Consider the following 20448-nt stretch of genomic DNA (forward strand, 5'->3'; position numbering starts at 1 on the left):
TAAAGCTAATCAAAGACAGTATACACACATATACATATATATATATATAGCAACTGTAAATATTACTGTATGTTCATTTGCATGTCTTAGACAGGTCTGCAACCCTGTCTTTCCCCATTGTCACCCAGCATACAGCGCTTCCACTGCAGCAAGGGATTCTGGGAAATGACATGCAAATGAGCACTCATATATATACATACACAATACATATATACAGCAGGGCCCCGCTTCTCGGCGATCCGCTGATACGGCGGCACCGAGAAGGGGGCCGCCATGTTGAATTTAAAATCGCGCATGCGCAGAACGGGCGGGTGCGCCTGGCGAGCATGCGCAGACCGCCGGTTGCGCGCGCAGACCACCGGTCGCGTGCCAGACCGCCAGTCGCACATGCGCAGAACGGCGAAAATGCCGGTTTGCGCATGCACAGCACTGAAAATCGCCGGATCCGCTTTCCGGCGATTTTCACTATACGGCGGGCCTCTGGAACGGAACCCGCCGTATACCCGGGGCCCTGCTGTGTGTAGTATATATATAATTTTTTTTTTTTTTTTAGTACCACTTGGATTGCCTCTTTAAACACCTTTACATGGGCAAGTTTCACATTCACACATGCAAATACAGTAAAGTCACTCGAAATGTAAGTTTCCAACTATATATCTTACTAATACAGTATATACCCCTACTACTGCTCAAGTTACATACACAACAATTGTTACTGATGAATCACAGATAGATCTGTTAGTGTCATCTATAACCGCTCTGCTAACATTTGTGCCAGGTCTTCTTTAATCATTCTTCTCTTCCCATCTTTTGCAGAATGAAACAAGCTTAATAGTTAATAATTTATTATAAACATTATGCTACCTGAAATGACATATCAATAAAGTTGTGCTAAAAAAAAAAAACACGGGTCACGCTGGGAGTTGTGGTCGCGTTCGCGCGGGCATGCCGGGAGATGTAGTTACAAGGGTACAATGTGCGCGGAGCAAGGGGAACGTGTTTATCATTATCAGAGACAGAGGTAGAAAGAGGAGCGGAGCAAGGGGAGTAAGAGAAAAGAGAGACAGAGGAGAGGGGTGAGAGAGGAGAGGGGTGACAGGGGAGAGAGGAGAGGGGTGACAGGGGAGAGAGGAGAGGGGTGAGAGAGAGGAGAGGGGTGAGAGAGAGGAGAGGGGTGAGAGAGAGGGAGGAGAGAGGGGTGAGAGAGGGGTGAGAGAGGAGAGAGGGGTGAGAGAGGTGAGATTGGAGAGAGGGGTGAGAGAGGGGTGAGAGAGGAGAGAGGGGTGAGAGAGGAGAGAGGGGTGAGAGAGGAGAGAGGGGTGAGAGAGGAGACAGTCACAGATAATTACAGTAACAATCAGACGTCTGCTGAATGAGGACATCCCCACACCAACTGCTGAGTGACACAAAGGACAGGTACAAACTGTGTGTGTGTGTGTGTGTGTGTGTGTGTGTGGTGGGTAACTATATATAACTGGGGGATTTATATGTACAGGGTTATTTAATCTATGAAGGGCACGTTTATATACAGTATGTGGGGTAGATATATAGCTAGCAGTTATACGTATGTGGGGCAGTTTATGGGAACGCGATAATGTGTGGCACAAGAATGGTATTGCCAAGGACCAGTTCCTGTGTGTGTGTGTGTGTGTGTGTGTGTGTGTGTGTGTGTATATATATATATATATATATATATATATATATATATATATATATATATATATTAGAGCAGGAGTCTCAAACTCAGTCCTCAAGGGCCACCAACAGGCCAGATTTGATGGATATCACACCTGTGCTGAAGCAGGGATATCCATCAAACCTGCCTGCTGGTGGCCCTTGAGGACTGAGTTTGAGACTCCTGGGGTAGAGATACTCATGGATCTTTGTAGAGTCAGTCTTTCTCTATAATGCAGGGGTTATTCCTGTGTCTGTGTAGGGTCAGCCTCTAGGGCAGTGTGTATTCCTGAATGAATCTTGTGTAATCACTCGACTGTATCTAGGGTTTAGAGTTTATATCTGGATGATGTATAGGGTCAGTCTCTCTATATGGCAACGTTTACTCCTTGATCTTTGTAGGGTCAGTCTCTCGATATAGGGCATACTTTTTTTTTATTCCTGGTTCTATGTATATAGTGTATACCCTGCTCATTATGTAACTGTATTTGTAAACATGTATTATTTGTCTTAACTCTGTGCCCAGGACATACTTGAAAACGAGAGGTAACTCTCAATGTATTACTTCCTGGTAAAATATTTTATAAATAAATAATGTAGTGCAGGGGTTGGCAACTCCAGTCCAAGTGCCACCAACAGGTCAGGTTTTAGGAATATCCCTGCTTCAGCAAAGGTGGTTTGGCCAAAATGACTGAGCCACTGATTTAGCCACCTGTGCTGAAGCAGGGATAGCCTTAAATTCTGGCCTGTTGGTGGCACTTGAGGACTGGAGTTGTCCACCCCTGGTGTAGGGTCATTCCATGGATATATAGGGCAACGTTTATTCCTAGGTCTGCATAGGGTCAGTCTTTGTTTGTTTATATGGGTCGGAGGTTGTCTGAGTCTACATTGTCAGTCTACATAGAGGCATGTCTGTGTCTTGGCATCTCCAGATCGGTGACTCGGGCCTCGTGTTATGGGGAAGCGCTTCCTCGTGTGTTTCTCGTTTTGTGTTGTGCTTGTTCTGCAACTGTAAATCGCCTTATCCCAATCCCATGTCACACAAACCCTTCAGGGGACAGGAATGTTTGGTATTAACTGGCTCTAGATGTGTGAAATTAGGAGGCTCGCATCCAATAAACAAACCTCCATGACCTTTATCAAGTTCACACATTAACCCTTCAGTGCTGGTGGAGTGCCTTATTCCAAAATCAGTGTGGGGGGCAGGTCAGTGGTGGACGCTCTGTCCTTCCGGAGTGGGAGGTTCGGTGCTGGATGCTCGCTGTGTCTTGGCAGTGGGGTGGTCAGTGCTGGACACTCCTTATTACTGTGCAGTGTGAGAATTAGTGCTGGACACTTTCTGTGTTGGGGGACAGGGTGAGTACTGTATGCTCCTTATTCCTGGACAATGGAGAGGGGGGGGGGGAATCGGTGCTGGACACTGGAGTTTGTAAGAGCCAAGTCCTCCGACTGTCTGATGTGTCTGAACTTCTCACGTTGTTTTCAGAGCTCTGACCCAGGCATTTTCTGACCACAGACGTATAAGACATACCTGGGGTGCCCCCTCTGACACTCACCCCTGGATTTTGTGGAGGGTTAGGGTCCAAACATTGTGTTATACTCCTTAACTTGCAGAGATTTATAAATAACCCTTTTTGCTCATAAGAATTGTTTTATGTTGATTTAGTGGTGGTGGGGGGTGTTATGCTAGTTATGGGGGATCAGGAGGCTTAGAGCTGTAATAGTGGCTCACTCATTGTAAATAGTCTGTGAATCTCTCGTTTCTCACTGTCTTATTCTTCAGTGCTGCTGGGTCCCAATGGCTTCAGACTGTGAGGGAAATGAGAAGCAGGAGCCTCCCCTCAAGGAGGACCTGCCGCAATGGAAGTTCCTGCTCTTCTATCTTTGTTTTTATGGCTTCATGACGCAGCTGCGGCCAGGGGAGAGCTTCATAACCCCATACCTGCTGAGCCCAGAGAGGAACTTCTCCAGAGAGCAGGTGAGGAGCACAAGTCCCAGGTACCTGCCCATGGTGCCCCCTTCTCAGACTTCCTCCAGGATTTCTACCTCTGAGCCAGCCCCGGCTACCCCGTATCCCCCAGGCACACTGAGATCCTACTGCTCTCCAGCAGGAGGAGGGCAGTGTCTCTGTGCCTCTCCTCCATGACATTAATTTCTCTGCACATATTCTGTTACCGTCTGCACTTTCTCAGTAAACATCTTCAGAAAAAACAAACCTTTGGTCACAGGTTCAGTTCTCTGTGCAAGAAGCTAAATCCTTTACTAACATAACCAACTAATGCAGATACTTAGACAAATGGACCTATGACCCATTTAACAGTCAGAAAGGATTTATGACCCCTGGAACCTGTCCCTGCACTCGCAGGTGACACAGTCAGAAGGGGCATGTGGCCAGTGAAATCTGTCCTTCCCATTACAGGGCGACTGAAGGGACAAGGTTTAATCATCTGTCGTCTCATAAATGCAATTATTCTGCACAGTATGAAGATTTATAAGCACATTCCACATGTTGTCAGGAATGCTATTAGCAGGAGCCTGCTGGGAAGCCATTTGACAGCCGTTCCTTGTAACCAGACTACAGTCCCTTTAGCACAAGCCAGAACTTGCTCATAATCTTAAATTGGTCTCGGGACACACACTGTGATGTAATATTGCAGAGTTTCTACCACTATCCTGGAAAATTCCAGCCTCCAACCCATACTGAGCTAACCTACCTACCGCCTTCCCACACTGTGCCAGCCTTCTGTCTCCTCCCCACACTGTGCCAGATTCCTGTCTTCTCCATGTGCTTGAAACAGCCTCCCCATACTGTGCCAGCCTCCCTCTTCCTCCCCATACTGTGCCAGCCGCCATCGTCCTCATGCTGTGCCAGTTCTGCATCCTCCACATACTGTACCAGCCTCCCTTCTCCACATTATTTTCCAGCCTTCACCCATAATGAGCCAGCCTTCTGCCTCCTCCCTATACTGTGCCAGCCTCCCTCTTTCTCCACATTACTAGTCTCTCCGGAGTGTGCCAAACTCCAGTCTCCTCCTACTTAGCCGACTTTTTGCCTCCACATACTGTGCCAGCCTCCCACCTTCTCCACATAGTCTCAGTTTCCCCATACTATGCCAGCTTCCTGTCTCTTCCCCATACTGTGCTGACCTTGCATATACTATGCCAACCTCCTGTTTCCTCGTTGTACTGTGACAAGCTTTTGCCTCCTCCACATACTGTGCCAACCTCCCGTCTCTTTGCCATAATGTGCCAGCCTTTTACCTCCACATACTGTGCCAGCCTTCTTGTACTGTGCCAGCTCCCTCCTCCACACACTGGGCCTGCCTTTTCCAAACACTATGCTAGCCACCCTCCTTCACACGCTGTTCAAGCCTCCCCTGTCTCCTTCACAACGCCCCCAACCTCCTCCCTGCAAAATGCCAGCCTCTCCCCCTCTTCCTCACACAGTACTAGCTTGCTGTTCTTTCTCTCTATCTAATCCAAACGGTACCAGGGTCCCTTCCGACTCTTGCGTCCCTATGGCAGACTCTACTAGTGGGTATGATTCCTCCTTTCAGCTGGAGGACAAATATCTTCTGGACAGGTGTATAAATAATAATTAATAATAATTGTTTGTTCTTGTATAGCACTGCTAGTTTTACAGAGACATGTTTACAGACACAGTCCCTGCCCCGTGGAGCTTACAATCTATGTTTTTGGTGCATGAGGCACAGGGAGATAAGGTGACTTGCCCAAGGTCACAAGGAGCCGACATCGGGAATTGAACCAAGGTTCCCCTGCTTCAAACTCCGTGCCAGTCAGTCTCTTTTTACTCACTGAGCTGCTCCTTCTCCCTTATCAGGTTACACCTCTTCCACCTTCAGTTATTTCTGTCCTACCTGGCTGAGCTAGTAAGTGTCCCGATGTTCTCCCCTTGTCAGCGCACACTGGGGCGTAGGAGAATCACCTTACCTACTGGGGTGGTCCCCTCTGCTTTAAAGGTCCATGCCGACTGAAGATGGGTATAATGCGTTGGCAACAGCTGCTACCTCGTTGGGAGAAAGTTCCCTTTGGACCCTCACAGCTCCCTGTATTCCATTATTGTTGTTGGGGCAGTTCCTGGTTCTTCGGCAGCTGGAAGGGACCCGGTTGTTGCTGGGAAGGACGTGATTATGGCACCAGTAGCAGACGTTATTGCGATGCCGTTCCCTATGCTGTTTTTTGGCGTCACAGGATGGTATTATCAGCGGCGTCCTTTTTCTTCCTGGAGGGGCGAGTAGCATTTCTCTTTTGCTCAGATATTCAGGCAACATATCTGCTATTAAGGCTCCCTCTTTTGAAGCCGGTGACTCAGTGTGTTAGGCCTGAGAAGGTGTCTGCCAAACTGAAGCATCTCAGATGATTCGTTGAGTTGAAAAGTTGTGCAATAATTGACATGTATAGAAGATTCCTCTTTTTGCTGCAGGGTTGTTGTGTTTTTTTTTGTTTTTTTTGTGGATGGATAAAAGGCATGACTGAAAGTAAAGAAGCCATCAAGGGTCAAGTTTGTAAGGAGTCCACCTTCCAGATCTCAAACCTCATTAGATCTGGATTGGGATTCGACCCCCAACACTTTACACCTGGATTTGGAGGCTGAGTCAATATATGACGATAATTCTTCCGACGGTTTTGGAGAAGCAGAGACCGTGCATGAAGCCGTTTCTTTTAAAGTAGAGGCAATTGTTCGATTAATCCATAGTGGCCATTGCTTTAAAATCTGTGCTCTCATAAAAATTATTTCTGTCCATTCGGTTAATGCCGAGTACTGGATCCTTTTTTTTTTTTTTTTAAAGGCCCACGTTTCTTCACAATGTCCTTTATTTTAAATGAAGACTCATTATATTCGGTTGCAAAAGGAATAAAAAAAAAAAAAACATATTCTCTTGTATCTACTCGGGTTTATAGGCTATTAATTGATCCCTATCTAATTTTCTAGCTCTTTCAAAAGGGCTATTCACTAATTTATCATTGTACTTTCTTTCCAAAAAATTGTTCTGCATTTTTCTACAAAAGCTTTTGTGTTCTGACCAATTCTGTTTTTAAATCTTTGGATTTGTCCAAATGGTATGCTACAGATCCATTTGGGATGCTGGTTGCTAGCAACCGATAAATAATTGTTAGTCTAGTGAATTATTGAAAGTTTTCGACGACGCAGCCACCCAAAAAATTGAAATTGCACTTGCAGAAGAGCGTAGAGATGGGACGTGGGACATGTGACTGGCAACCTAGAGCACCTTTCTACATAGCAGGAAGTGATTATTCAAAGCTGCATAGAATAATTATGCTGTGAGTTGCTAGAGAACACACATTCTAAGTCCCATGTGTATTTATTGATTTTGTGTGTGTGTGTGTGTGTGTATATTATAGAACAAGTATAAACAGTTGAAAATATACTTTTCGGCAGGACGGATGCAGGCGGAGGGACAGGGCACAACAACAGGTCCAAGAAATGTAAAATATAGAAAATCCGCCGCACTCTCCAAGTATTAGAAAAATAAGATTTATTTGCCACGTCTGGCAATCGCATGCATCGGGAGCAACGTTTCGGACGTCACCCGGTCCTTTCTCTAGCTCTAACTGACACCACACAACAACAAACCTTTAGAGTGCAAACAATGGCGCCTAAGGGCAATCAATAACAGCTGTGTAAACAATTAAAACAGGTGTGTACATCTGGTAAGGCCAAGCATGTATACGTGATTCGTCAACCTTTATCATCCTAAAATTAACGCTCATTGCTCCTTCCACCCCACCTCAACATAATAAAACAAGATAGCCACATATCCCAAAGCTTACCAGTACTTTAACTATGTCCCCCGCTGCTGCGAGGATCATGAAACTAGCAACGCTTCCTTTTTAGAAAGGGAATCTTCCCAGGGAGGAGAACAGAAGCCATGAGAAGGGCAGGGAAGGTGGAAGATATCATCCTGGATGGCCCTCCGCAGACTTAAACTTAACATGGCAAAAACAGTGCTCCTCATATTTCATCCAAAATCTGGCCCTACAACCTCCTTCCATATTACTGTTGGAAGTACTGTCATACACCCAGTAGCACAAGCACGCTGCCTAGGGGTCACAATCGACTCCTCTCTCACATTCAAAAGGTATCTAAAACCTGTTGCTTTTTCCTCCGCAATATTACAAAGATACGCCCGTTTCTCTGTTGCTCTACTGCTAAAACTCTGACTCAGGCTCTCATTCTCTCCCGTCTCGATTACTGTAACCTCCTGCTGTCCGGCCTTCCTGCCTCTCACCTGTCTCGCCTACAATCTATCCTAAACGCTGCTGCCAGAATCGCTCTACTCTTTCCTAAATCTGTCTCAGCGTCTCCCCTGCTGAAATCCCTCTCCTGGCTCCCTATCAAATCCCGCATCACACAATCGATTCTTCTCCTCACTTTTAAAGCTTTACACTCTTCTGCTCCTCCTTACATCTCAGCCCTAATTTCTCGCTATGCACCATCCCGACTCTTGCGTTCCGCTCAAGGATGTCTTCTCTCTACCCCTTTGTATGGAAAGCCCTCTCCTGCCTTAAACCTTTTTCACTGACTGCCCCACACCTGTTGAATGCCCTTCCCCTCAATACCCGACTAGCACCCTCTCTATCCACCTTTAACACCCACCTTAAAACACACCTGCTTAAGGAAGCATACGAGTAGCTCAATGGCTGATAATTAACAAATCTTACATTAGCCTTAGCCCCCTGGAGACGCACTTACCAGAACGCCTTGCTACTGTCTCTGTACGTTCTTTTTTGTTGATTTTGTTTTATTAATACACATTGTATTCATTCACTTAGTTTATTCATCCTTCGGCGCCTCACAGTACTGTTTTTTCATGCATACATCATACATTCAATCATCAATCCTGCTTTGGGATCTTAACACTGTTCTGGAAGGAATGGCATCTGGACGTTTTGAATGGATTCAGGATATGTCTATGTAACCCCTCCTTTAATTACCTCAGACTAATACGCATGCTGAGCCCGAGGCCTGAGTTCTACTCTTCATTATGGCCTGTGCGTTCCCACTAGCTGGGCCCGTAACCATAAGTCTGAATATAGGGCAGACACCGGACTGTAATTAACCATAGAAGCATTTATATATTCAGCCTCTATAACCATAACAATATAAAACTGTGATCCTTTTGAGTGAGCATCATACACATACAATTACAGTACTTATAATATGCTGTGCAGTTGTGTGTTAGTGTCTCCGAGTCCCCACGATCCTGTGGTGTAAGGGGCCCGTGTGCAGGTGCTAGCACATAACGTTGGAGCTCTTATGATCAGTGTGGTACCATGGCAGGCCTGTCTCTTCACAGAGACTTCAGTACCCTTTTCTGTAGTGAGGATCCACTCTACTTCTACTCAAAGCTCCCTTAGACTGGTGGGCTGATGATCTGCTGGTACTCCACTCAGGGAGCTTGTCTGTGGCCTTGTCAGCCTGCTACTGCTAGCTCTGACTAATGCCTTCCTCTGCAGAGTCTCTCTCTGGCTCTTGTCTGCTTGCTGTCTCACTCTGGGCTCTGCTTAACCTCTCTCCTCTCACCATGTGGGGCTCATGCAGGTCCCTCAGTGCTGGAGGGATCTGCACACAGCCTCACTGCATCAGCTCCCTGCAGATCAGATCTGTCATGGCGCCCCCAGTACTTCAGACTCCCTCTCTCTCATAGTCCCTCCTCCTCCTTCACCAGCCTTCTTATTGGCTTAGCACAGTCATATGTCCATAGGGATGTTCTTGCTAGAGGCAGTGTTCTCTTGTTACCAGGCAGACATAGTTACATAGTAAATGCGATTTGAAAAAAATACATAGATCCATCAAGTTCAACCTATGCTATATTTAGACTGCAGATACTTTATCCTATATCCGTACTTACAGTATATTGATCCAGAGGAAGGCAAACAAACATCGCAGTGTCCTATCATCCAATGATATCTCCTAAGTGGGGAAAATAAATTCCTTCTGACTCCAAGAATTGGCAATCTGATTACTCCCTGGATCAGCATCCTTCTCATGTTTACTTATTAGGTTTATCCCTGTATACCTTTCCTTCCTAAAAAAAGATGTCCAACCTTTTTTTAAAGATATCTATTGTATCTGCCATCACAGTCTTTTTTTTCCCCTGCGCCTCCCTGCCGGCGGTTCCCCTCTCTCTGTGCCGCCCACCCCCGCTTACCTCGGCTCCAGCGGCATGATGTCACATGAACTCGTGACATCATTTGAGGTAAGTCAGGTTTATAGAGGCCTTCGCCGCTTCCACGGCACTTAATTTAAGGGCCTCCGGAAAGCGCGTGGGGCCTCTGTAAACCCCACGCACACGGTCAGTCTTGCGCCCCCCAGTTTGCGCACTGCTGGTGTAGATCATAGGGAACGGGCCAGAAGAAGGAGTTCTCCCCGAAACGTTGCCCCCCTCTACTTGCCTTTTTACGGTGTATTTTCCCCCTTTTTTCCCCTCTACCTATTTTTTACTTTCCCTCCCCTTGTTTCCCCCATCCCTTTAGCTCCATTTACCTTTCCCCCTTAGTTTGCTTTATACACCTGCAGCTAGTTTCAGCTTCACTTTATCATTTTTATCACTTCTACCATTGTGCACAATTTATTGTTAGGGTCTATTTTGCATATTAAAATCGTATTAGCAGATTTTCTGTTTATTCCATTTTTTAAGTGCTGGGATTCCGTGTGTTAGTTATTTGGAAGGGTTGAGGGCCCTCATTGCTCTCGCTGCACCACGTCCATTTATTTATATTTCTTGCATTTATAGTGTGCTGTCTACTCCTTATATCCTACAGACATATTTAACACCAGTATCGTAAAATATGTAGTCAATGAGTAACAGCAACACCGCACGCTTCACACAATAATCAACTCTCTGAGAGGGCATACAACTCTACCCACACTGATTCACAGATTCGCCTTAAAGTACCAGGGCTCCCATACCTTATGAAATTTTCGTGTTGTTTTGTCTTGCATAGCCTGTTAATCTCTCCATTGATTGGACCTCATTTACTCTCAAAATAATCTTTCGTGGAGGGTGGTTGCCTTTTTCCAGGCTCCTGCGATTGCACGCCTTGCTCCGGTCAGAATATTTAATAATAATTTGCATGAATTTTGGTTTACATTATCTAGGGGCTTCCCCAGTACAATTGTAAGCGGGTCTAGAGGGATCCTTATCTCCATTTTTTTCTCGTATCAAATTCTGCACTATTACCCCAAATCTCTGTATTTTTGGGCAAAACCACCAAATATGGGCCATATCCCCTACACCGCCGCAGCTTCTCCAACAAAGATTCATGGACCCTGGGTAAATCTGCCTCAACCTCAGGAGTCGGATACCATCTAAAAATAACTTTATAAATATTCGATTTAGATATTGTGCATATAGATGTGTTCGTTGCATTGTCCCATATATCTTCCCAGTCTTCCCACGAGATCTCGATCTGGAAATCATGAGCCCATTGATCCATGTAACGGTGGGTGTAGGAGACGTGGATTTCTCGAGAAATAAGAACTTGATACAAAATTGAGATGAGTCCCCTTTGATAATTTCCCTTTCTACATATTCTTCGAATACAGAGCTATCTGGAAAAAAAACACCCGGGGACAATTGCCTAATATAATGGCAAACTTGTAAAAATCTAAACGCCTCAGAACCCGTGCGGGAGTATTTCTGACAAAATTCCCTGAAGTTTAACAGTTTAACTTTTGATAGCATTATCGCCCACATCCCTAATATTCTTAGCCTTCCATACATTGAAAGTGCTAGTAAACCATCCCTGGACCAAAGTCAGCGTTGTCAAAAATGGGGGTACATTTCGAGGGAACTGATCACTGATATTAAGGTTTAAACCTTTGCCAAATCTTAAGAGAGAATTTTATTACTGCAGAATCAAAAGGGTCTGGTCTAGAACATTTTATAAACTTATTATTCCATAAAAGAGCCGGAAGTGCCGCTGAACTAGTAAATATATTTTCTAAATCTACCCACCTATATTGTTTTTTCTGAGAATGCCACAAAATTATCTGTTTCAAATGGGAAGCTAAATAATATTTCTTAATATCTGGGACCGCAAGTTCTCCTCATTCTCTGGGTGTGAGCATAACTGACCTCGCAACTCTTGGCCTTTTGTTACCCCATATAAACTGCATAATCTTATTCTGTAAATCCCTTATATATTTTATCGGAATAGAGACTGGAAGTGTCTGAAAAGAATATAGTCGTTTCGGGAGAGCATTCATCTATACTGATATAATACGGCCCATCCAGGAGATTTGGTGTCCATTCCATATTAAAAGATCACGTTTGATTCTTGTGACAAGCTCTGGGTAGTTTATTTGTAAAGAGATTGGTAATTTTTTGAAAGAAAGATCCCCAAGTATTTCAGTCTTGCTGTATTCCATTGCTAATTGAAATGTAATTAGTTTAGTATCCGATAAAGTTAAATGTAGTGCTTCTGACTTGGCAGAATTAATTTTATATCCTGAAAGAGAGCCAAACTCAGAAAGCGCTTTTGTAAATTGGGAAGAGAAATTGGGGGATTAGAGTGTCAGAATAATATCATCAGCAAACAAAGATCATTTGAAATTTTCCAGACCGATTTTAATACCTTATATATTTGTGTTTTTCCTCATTTTGTTGCAAGAGGCTCAATTGTTAATGCAAAATCAGAGGAGATAATGGACAGCCCTGCCTAGTACCATTCCTAATTTTAATTTGATTTAACTCCCTTGCTGGCATTTTTAAAGAAGCCGTTGGGGAGTCATGTAGAACCTGGACCCCTTTTTAAAAAAACAAACTCTTGCATAGTTCTATCTAGAAAATCCAATTTCATTCTGTCAAACACTTCTTCAGCATCTAAACTCAATAACATTGCTTTGGGTCTAGAAACATTTATATAATCTAATACAGTAATAATCTTGAACGTATTATCCGATGCTTGGTGCTTACTTATAAAACCTACCTGATTATTATGTATTAGGCGGGGAAGAATTGGATTTAATCTATTCGCCAACATTTTACTATAATTTTTTATATCTGTATTAAGAAGTGAAATTGCTCTATAACTTGCGCAACTCATTGGATCTTTACCTTCTTTAGGTATCACTACCAAATTTGCTTTTGACATTTGCATAGGGATCTGGTATCCTTTAAAAAACTACTGAACATATCTAGGAGATATGGAGCTAAAATTCCAAAATATTTTTATAGTATATATTTGAGAATCCATCCGGACCTGGGGCTTTTGAGGGTTTCAAACCTTTAATAACCTCTTAACTCTAAAATATTTATTTTAGCATTGAGACCCACCAGCTCTTCCGTAAACATCTATTTACAGGCTTGCAATTTTCCAAAGTTCTCTATTTGTTCTATAGATGCTTCATTATAATATTTTAGAATATTTGGAACAGCCATACCACCTCCTTCCTTGGCATCCAAAATAATTGACCTAGCTATTCTCTGTTGTTTGTGTTTCCAAATAAACTGCATAATTCGATTTTGAATTTCTTTTATATTTGAATGCGATTCTAATTTGCAGTAGATACAGTTCCAGTAATGTCTGAAAATCGTACAAAAGTCTAGGGAAAATGTTCATCTTAACTGCAGTTATATGCCCTATCCAGGAAATACAATGAGAATTCCAGGCTTGTAGATTTTTTTTAAATTTTGGAGAATAGGTCAGGGTAATTATATTGATATAATAAGTTATAATCTCTGGTAAGGTAAATTCCTAGATATTTCAAATGGGTCTTTTTCCATTTATAGTCAGTGTCGTTTGAGCACCTCAACCTCCTTTTTCAGTTAGTGTCAAATTTAGGGCTTCTGATTTTCCCATATTTACTTTATATCCGGAGAGCTCACCAAACCCCCGAAGGGTGGCCTGCAAATTCAGGAGAGATGTCAATGGGTTAGATCTAGTAAGAATAACATCATCTGCAAACAACGATATTTTGTAGCACTCTTCTTTTATTTTAATCCCTTGTATATTTGGGGAGGCTCTGATGATGGTGGCCACTGGAGGCTCGATTTGTCAGCGAAAAGAAGGGGGGGACAGGGGGCACCCCTGCCTAGTCCCATTTTTCATTGTTATTAGGTTCTCCTCTCCACCTGGGATCTTCAGGGTGACTGTTGGCGACAGAGAGCACGGACCCTCTGTGTAAAAAAAAAAAAAAAAAAAAACTCTGGAGAGTCCAAATGCCTCTAGTGTTTTATCTAGGAAGTCCCACCTTATCCTATCAAACGCTTTCTCCGTGTCCAGGCTCAGCAACATAGCTTTCAGTTTAGACTTGTGTATCCGATCAATAACATTAATAATTTTACTTGTATTGCCTGGCGCCCGCTCACAAATCCCACCTGATCGTAGCAAATTAATCTTTGGAGTATTGGATTCAATCTGTTGTCTTAATTTTTGCTATAGATTTTCAAATCCGTGTTAAGCCGTGAGATTGACCTGTAGCTAACACAACATAAAGGGTCCTTTCACCTCTTTAGGGATCACCACTATATTGGCCTTTGTCATCTGTGGAGGAATTTGTTTTCCACTGAGAAATCATTAAATAGATCCAACAGACAAGGTCCTACAATTCCTATAAAGTTTTTATAGTACAGATTTGAGAAGGGGTAAATAAATAATTTTGTTAGATAAGGTTGCAACTCTTCAGGATCTATTGCTTCCGGGATGTTTCTTACTCTGAGATTTTGCCTTATTTCCCGATATTCCAGGTTCCTGATTTTGTCGTTTAGTCTAAATAACTCGTCTTCCATTGAACCCTGACTATGCAGGGATTCTTCGAGTCTCTTTTCCAGCTGCGTTGTTCGCTCAGTCAGTGAAGTCAGTTCTGTCTTAAATCCAGCCACAGCCTTATCCAGAGCCACTTTCAAAGCTTCTGGGGTGATTTGGGTATTTTCCTCTGTACCTTGTTCTTGGTCCGGCTCAATAAAGTTTTCCTCTTGTTGTTGAGGCTGATCCTGGTGTTCCTGTGCATGCACGCGTGCGCCATCTTGGATTTCGGCAACCGGCAGAACCGTTTTAATGGAAAAACGGGGCACCGCTGGAGGCTGCGACTTTCTGTTCTTCTTGGGCGGCATCCCTGGAGGTTCCGCTGGCAGGGGGAGGACTTTTTGGGTAAGTTTAGCCGGTGTGGAGGGCTATTTCATCCGCGATTGTTGCGGAGTCCACGGAGCTGATTTAGGGAGCTCCCATCCCCCTCGACGCTGCGTGCGCAGGCGCCACTTTTCTAATGTAAATAGATCTAATTTAGCTAGCCTCTCCTCATAAGTTAGATTGTTCCATTGTGTGGAACCGTATGAAAACCCTTTGCAGAATCTAAGTAGACCACATCAACTGCATTACCCTGGTCTAATTACCCTACTTGCCTCCTCAAAGAAACAAATAAGGTTAATTTGGCATAATCTATCATTCATAAATCCATGCTGACTATTACTAATAATTTTGTTTTCCATTAGGTATTCCTGAATATTATACCGTATTAAACCTCAAGTAGCTTCCCCACTATTGAAGTCAGTCTTACAGGTCTGTAATTCCCCTGTTGTAATCTAGCCCCCTTGAATATTAAATGTAATGGTTTGGCTATTGCTGAACTTAACTCCTTAAGAACTCTTGGACAGACACAGGGGTTATATCTATTAGATTACTAACTTTTTAAAGGCGGTATTCCCAACAGCAATTATTTCAGCCAGAAAAGTAGGAGAACTAAGAGCTCTATCATGTAAAATTACTGTACTGTATTCCCATGCTTTCAAGATACAGTTATCTGGAAGAAAAGAAGGGACTGTTCTCCTAAGATGTCTCAGCATTTTTTCTAAGTCAGAATATTGTGATTCCTTCGTACTGCCCTCATGCTAAGAGTTATGGGAGTACCATTAGCTATCAAATATTTCACCATGAAAGAAATAGTGAGTGTTGCCTTTTCGTTTTCAAGTATGTCCTGGGTACAGAATAATATGTTGACAACATTGTATGTTACAGTTACAAACATATTTAAAGCATGAAACAAAGTCGAAGTCTTTAAAGATCTTTAGTAGTTGGAAGTTTTGAGAGATATCGGGTCAATTGTTCCAGAAGTACCGTGTGGATGTCGTTAGAGCTCTAAACAAACAACTTTATTTCATATGGCGCTTGTCTGCCATTGGGACTCGAATGCTCTTCACAATGACATTATAGTGCGCAGTACGCAGCGCATAGGGAGTTTTACAGACACAGTCCCTGCCCAGATGAGTTTATAATCTGTTTTTGGTGCCTGAGACATAGGGAGATAGAGACTTGCCCAAGGTCAAAAGCAGCCGACACTGTGAATTGAACCAAGTTCCAGTGAATCAAATGAAGTGTCGTCGTTTGCAGAGTCTGTCTTTACTCTCTGAGCTGCTCCATTTCCCAGAACATTTATAGTATGTGAAGAGAGCCACAGATTTTTAGGAAAGCAGGCCACTTTTTATTTGTTCTATATAATGGACCTGGAAGAAAAGCAGCTACATCTGTCACTATTGCGAGATAAGGATTGATGTTCAGCAAGCATATTAAATGATGGTCAGGGATTCACTAATGAGTATTAAGGCACATTCTGCACATGCAGCAGCACTTCCAGGGCAGAGCAGGAGATGGCAAGAAATGTGCAAAACAGCAACTTGGTCATCAGTCCACACGTTTTCTTACAATTACAGATTGGATGTCTTGGCATCGGCAGATGTAAAGATTTGAAGAAAAGTATTGCATTCTATTATGAAATATTCGTTTTGAGGCTTTTGGCACTGCTTTTGGAAATCTCACTAGTAGAGACTGCCATAGGTATTTTTACGTACCAATATTTAATTTTCTTCATCTTGTAGTCCTCTGACAGCCGTCTCTATCTGGTGTTTTAGGTTTGTTTGTTTTCTTGTATGTTGTGTATGCAGCTTGGTAAGTAATATATCTAAAGTAGTAAGAGTTGTGGCCTGATTTATACCTGCCCAGAAGATGTTTGTTCCGCCCCCTGCTGAGAGGGTTCTTCATAACCCTAGCAGAGGCTGACATGGGGAACTAACAAAAAACAAAATATCAGTAGGTAAATATTTCTTAATTTTTTGGTTCGGGGACCCCGTTCTAGTGCCCCATCACTGATCTCTCTTGCTCTGGCCAGTGCCCCTTCTCCCAGACCCCCATCTCTGTAGTCAGTTCCCTCCCCCTCTGACCCTTTTCTCTTTCTCATGGGCGCCTTCTCCCTCTGGCCCCTCTTGTTCTAGTGTGTGCCCTTTTCCCTCTGACCCCTCATGCTCTGGACGGTGCTCCTTCTCTCTGACCTTTCTCTCTCTGGTTCTTTCAGGTCACCAATGAGATCACCCCAGTGCTGACTTACTCGTACATGGTGGTACTGGTGCCGGTGTTCCTGGTGACGGATTTCCTGCGTTATAAACCTGTGCTGGTCTTGCAGAGTCTCAGTCACATCTCTGTGTGGTTGCTGCTCATCTTTGGTTCGGACGTCATTGCCATGCAGTTCATGGAGTTCTTCTACGGCATCACCATGGCAGCTCGCGTGGCATATTCCTCCTATATCTTCTCGCTGGTGTCTCCTACCAGGTATCAGCGGGTGGCAGGGTACTCCCGCGCCTCTGTGCTCATGGGGGTCTTCACAAGCTCGGTGTTGGGGCAACTTTTTATCACTTTTGGTGGCGTCCCCTTTCAGACCCTCAATTACATCTCTTTGGGGTTGATGGTATTTGGGCTTATCCTCACACTCTTCCTGCAGCGCCCCAAGAGAAGTCTCTTCTTCAATAAGAGTGTGTCCAAGCACAATAATGGAATGCCCGCATCTGAGCTTGAGAAGATAAACCCTGGGGCAACAGTGACGGGTCCGAGCTCCGGGTGGAGGGACTCTGTGTTTATCCGAATGCTTCTGGAGCTGAAGAGTATTGTGCGTCACCCTCAACTCCGTCTCTGGTCCCTGTGGTGGATCTTTAACTCTGCTGGGTATTACCTGATGTTGTACTATGTGCAGATTCTGTGGAATGAGATCTATCCAACCACAGACCAACGGAAAATATACAACGGGGGCGTGGACGCAGCTTCCACACTGCTCGGTGAGAGTCCCTTGCTCTGTGCTGAGTAGAGGCGTCTGATGTTTGTGGGAGGTTTATTACATGGGCTAAGCGATGGAGGAGCGTCTGACGTGAGAGTGGAGGATGATATTCTGACGTGAGATGAGAGGGGGGCTGTCTGACCTGAGATGGGGGCTGTCTGACCTGAGATGGGGGCTGTATGATATGAACAGGTCTGTCTGATGAAAAGGGAAGGGGGAGTCTGACATGTTCTGGTAGAGAATGAGTAGTACAAAAGACAAGACTTGCTCAGCTTGATAGATAGGTGGTCAGTAGATGTCAAGGTGCATGCAAGAAGGTTCAATAGATATGGGGGCTCAGAGGGCAAGCTCTGCAAATAAACTCGTGACGTGAATTTTTAATGATTTAAAACTTAAATTTTATTTAAGTTTATTATCAATAAAATTTAGGTTTTAAATCATTCAAAATTCACGTCACAAGTGCTTATATGCAGAGCTTGCCCTTGTGTGTCCCCATGTCTAGAATATTAGTAGTGTCGTGTTGTCTCAGACAGAGGGCGGTATTGCGTGTAACAACCGTTTGATAAATGAATTTTCTCTGCTTGGCCTACAGGAGCAATCACCTCGTTTGCAGCCGGATACTTGAAGATTCGCTGGGGTCTGTGGTCAGAGTTGGTTATCGGGCTGGTCACAGCTTTCCAAGCTGGGCTTCTCATACTCATGAACACGACCGCCAACATCTGGTTGTGTTACTTGGCTTATGTCCTCTTCCGGGGCTCCTACCAATTCCTGGTGCCCATCGCCATGTGAGTAACTAGCCCGTCCTGAGTTATTAGCCACGCCCACTTACTGTGAGTAGTTGGCTCCTCCCACTAACTGCTACCAGTCACCATGTGAGCATCTCGGGGTTTGGGATAGTGACACTAACCATCTCGCCCAAAACATCCATGGTTCATTGGACCCTCATGATATGATGAGTCATTGGTCCTTGTCTGTGACTGTCAGCTGTAACTGTGATTTCCAGAAGGTTTATATGCCTCATTTTAATTATCTTTCAGTTTCCAGATTGCAAGCTCTCTGTCCAAGGAGCTCTGTGCTCTGGTGTTTGGAGTTAACACTTTCTTTGCCACTGTCCTGAAGACTATTATTACTATTATCATTGCTGACAAGAGAGGCCTGGCTCTGTCTGTTCACCCTCAGGTAGAGAAAAGCGAATTGTGTGTGTGTGTGTGTGTGTGTGTGTGTGTGTGTGTCTCAGTAGTGGTTCAGGCTGTGCAGAGCAGGATTGGGGTGCATTGATGGAGGTGTGCGCATGCATGTGTGTGCACATACAGTAAGAGTCAGTAGAGGGAGCAAGCAACACTGGGATGCTAGGTCTCTGTAATACTTGGTAATAGGACACTTTTGTTTTCTTGCAGTTTTACGTGTACTTTGCCTACTTCACGCTGCTGGCAGTGCTGTATCTGGGGGCTGCAGTCTACGTCATTGTCAGACACAAACAGGAGGGGGTTCAAAATAAGCCTTATAACCTGCCTGAAACACCCGCAGAGCTGAGCAGCCCAGTGCAGGGGACGCCGACGGACAAAGAAGCTGCAATCAAAACCTGTATTTAAAACCTGGAGGTGCCACTGGCCAGGCACGGAGCCAGCGATTCCCATGAGACAGAAATGCCAACCTCAGCACCCACATAACGCCGGTCTCTGCTGAGAGCAGGGTGACTGTGGTTAGGAGAATAACTTTTTAGGGATAGTGAGACCGGGCGGGGCTAATTTCCAGATAAGAGTGGTGAGTATAATCCAGGAGATTCTGCCGTTTTGCTCAGCCACAAAGGAAAACAGAAGAGGGAGCGGATTGGTGGCTTCTGCACCACTGTCCCAGCTACATGTATAAAGGCTGGTTAAAAAAAGGTCTGAAACCAATGCCTAGATTTAGTACAAGGTCAGATTTAAGATAAAGTATCTGAGCCAATAGCTGAACTGCCAAAAATCTATTCTGAGTTACCAAAAATATGCAGATTTGTTGTCAATTGTGCTACCTTTTAGCATCCCAACATGAAAGTTGTGCGTAAAATCTACTGTACAGGGATTAACTTTGTAAGGAGTCTCGTTTTCAGCACTTCAGACTCCCACCACCCCATCTCCTCACTTTAGGACAAATATGTTTCAATGCTGAAGTTCTAAACCATGTATGAATAGGGATTAATCTTGTATTGTCCTGACAAATCCCAGGTCATTCAGTGTAATTTTAATGATGGCTTTGACTACTGAAATAGAAGTGCACTTACAAATCAAGGGCTCTATGTATGAACTCAGAGTAAAGTGTGTGTTGATGCACTGCTCCATGTTTTAGAACAGAACTGTTTCTTACGGTTGGTGCAGTGTGTTTCACTCGATGCGTTACAGATCTGGTGTATTTTTTTTTAACCAAATAAAAATCCAAAAGAGGTGCACAGAAACTTGACACGTCTCATAATCTGTATGTCATGTAACGTCTGCTTACACTCTCCGAGTCCTTGGCTGACACAGACAGGGTAAAATCGGAGCAAAGTAATTTGATACATTGAGAGGCTCACGGGCAGGGGCGGGCTGACCGGGCACTTTCTCGGGGCGCCTCATGCTCCGATCCAGGCGTTTTCTTTAAATGTCTAAGTCTTGCTCAGCCTCGTCAATGTCAAAGGACATTTAAAGATGGCGCATAGCAGCAGCAGC

The 20448-nt window shown here is 44.1% G+C and overlaps 1 protein-coding gene across 3 annotated transcripts; it reads left to right on the top strand.

The window, feature by feature from the left end:
* Positions 1-1259: 1259 nt before the first annotated feature.
* SLC19A1 (solute carrier family 19 member 1) lies at positions 1260-20200 on the top strand. 3 transcript variants are annotated; one of them, XM_075607422.1, is made up of 6 exons: positions 1260-1416; positions 3458-3652; positions 17009-17762; positions 18354-18546; positions 18799-18940; positions 19159-20200. In XM_075607422.1, the coding sequence occupies exons 2-6, from the start codon at positions 3473-3475 to the stop codon at positions 19351-19353; spliced, it is 1464 nt and encodes a 487-aa protein (XP_075463537.1). In that variant the 5' UTR covers positions 1260-1416; positions 3458-3472; the 3' UTR covers positions 19354-20200. The 3 variants fall into 3 exon arrangements, with proteins under 3 accessions (XP_075463537.1, XP_075463538.1, XP_075463539.1); XM_075607423.1 differs by lacking the exon at positions 1260-1416 and adding an exon at positions 2894-3030; XM_075607424.1 differs by lacking the exon at positions 1260-1416 and adding an exon at positions 14651-14814 and having other exon boundaries at positions 3520-3652.
* Positions 20201-20448: the final 248 nt, after the last annotated feature.

Source organism: Ascaphus truei, chromosome 7 (assembly GCF_040206685.1).
Source record: "Ascaphus truei isolate aAscTru1 chromosome 7, aAscTru1.hap1, whole genome shotgun sequence".
Classification (NCBI taxonomy): Eukaryota; Metazoa; Chordata; class Amphibia; order Anura; family Ascaphidae; genus Ascaphus; species Ascaphus truei.